Source organism: Condylura cristata, unplaced genomic scaffold, assembly GCF_000260355.1.
Source record: "Condylura cristata isolate star-nosed mole 26May11 unplaced genomic scaffold, ConCri1.0 scaffold00068, whole genome shotgun sequence".
Lineage (NCBI taxonomy): Eukaryota > Metazoa > Chordata > Mammalia > Eulipotyphla > Talpidae > Condylura > Condylura cristata.
The window spans coordinates 328,492-329,136 of NW_004567169.1; the positions used below are offsets into that span (position 1 = coordinate 328,492).

Genomic DNA, 645 nt, shown 5'->3' on the forward strand with positions numbered 1-645 from the left:
CCTTGCAGTCAGCGGGGACGCGCTGCAGCTCACCGCCGAGCTGCTGAGGATCTTCGTTGTGGGTGAGACCCCAGGGCCCACGCAGGCCCCCTCCACTCCCCGGCACCCGACAGCCTGGCCCAAGGCCAGGGGGAGGGGTGGGGGGAGGTGGGGGGGTGGCCTGCCTCCCGCCACTCCCACCCCTCCCACATCCACAGAGGCGGCCATCCGCAGTGTCCGGCAGGCCCAGGCGGAGGACCTGGCCCAGGTGGACATGGACCACCTGGAGAAGGTGCTGCCCCAGCTGGTGGGTGCCGGGATGGGGGGGCAGGCCTGCCCCGGGGTGCACCGGGCCGGCCCTGAGCGTCCTCTCCTTTCAGCTGCTGGACTTCTAGGCGCCTGCCCAGCGCGACAGCGGCCACAGGCAGAGCCCTGGCCGCGGGCAAGGAGGAGCAGCCAGTTCCTGCAGAGGCCCCGGCTGCCCCTGGCCGGGGGCTGCCCCGCCGGGGCTGTGTGGGCCGGGAGGGCGCGGCCCCGCGTCAATAAACGGCCTTGGCCCCGCTCCCTGGCTGCACCGGTCACGCGTCCGGCCCTGCGCACTGGGGTCCTTGGCAGGGCGCGTCCCTGGGAGGGGAGATGCGTCTGGGGGAGCTGGGTGCTGCTCCT

General features: G+C 74.1%; 2 protein-coding genes across 2 annotated transcripts in view; one reads left to right on the forward strand and one right to left on the reverse strand.

Annotated features, from left to right (window-relative positions):
- Positions 1–4: 4 nt before the first annotated feature.
- STRA13 (stimulated by retinoic acid 13) lies at positions 5–541 on the forward strand (the record flags this gene model as incomplete). Its single annotated transcript, XM_012734746.1, has 3 exons — positions 5–62; positions 198–286; positions 360–541. Coding segments are annotated over 3 exons (162 nt in total), but the record flags the coding sequence as incomplete, so codon positions are not given.
- Positions 542–551: 10 nt separating this feature from the next.
- Positions 552–645, reverse strand: part of ASPSCR1 (alveolar soft part sarcoma chromosome region, candidate 1) — a 12,760-nt gene continuing 12,666 nt past the window's right edge. Inside the window, exon 16 of the mRNA XM_012734747.1 lies at positions 552–603. Coding sequence (XP_012590201.1) covers positions 558–603 — 46 coding nt within the window. The 3' untranslated portion in view covers positions 552–557. The remainder of the gene's footprint in view (positions 604–645) is intronic.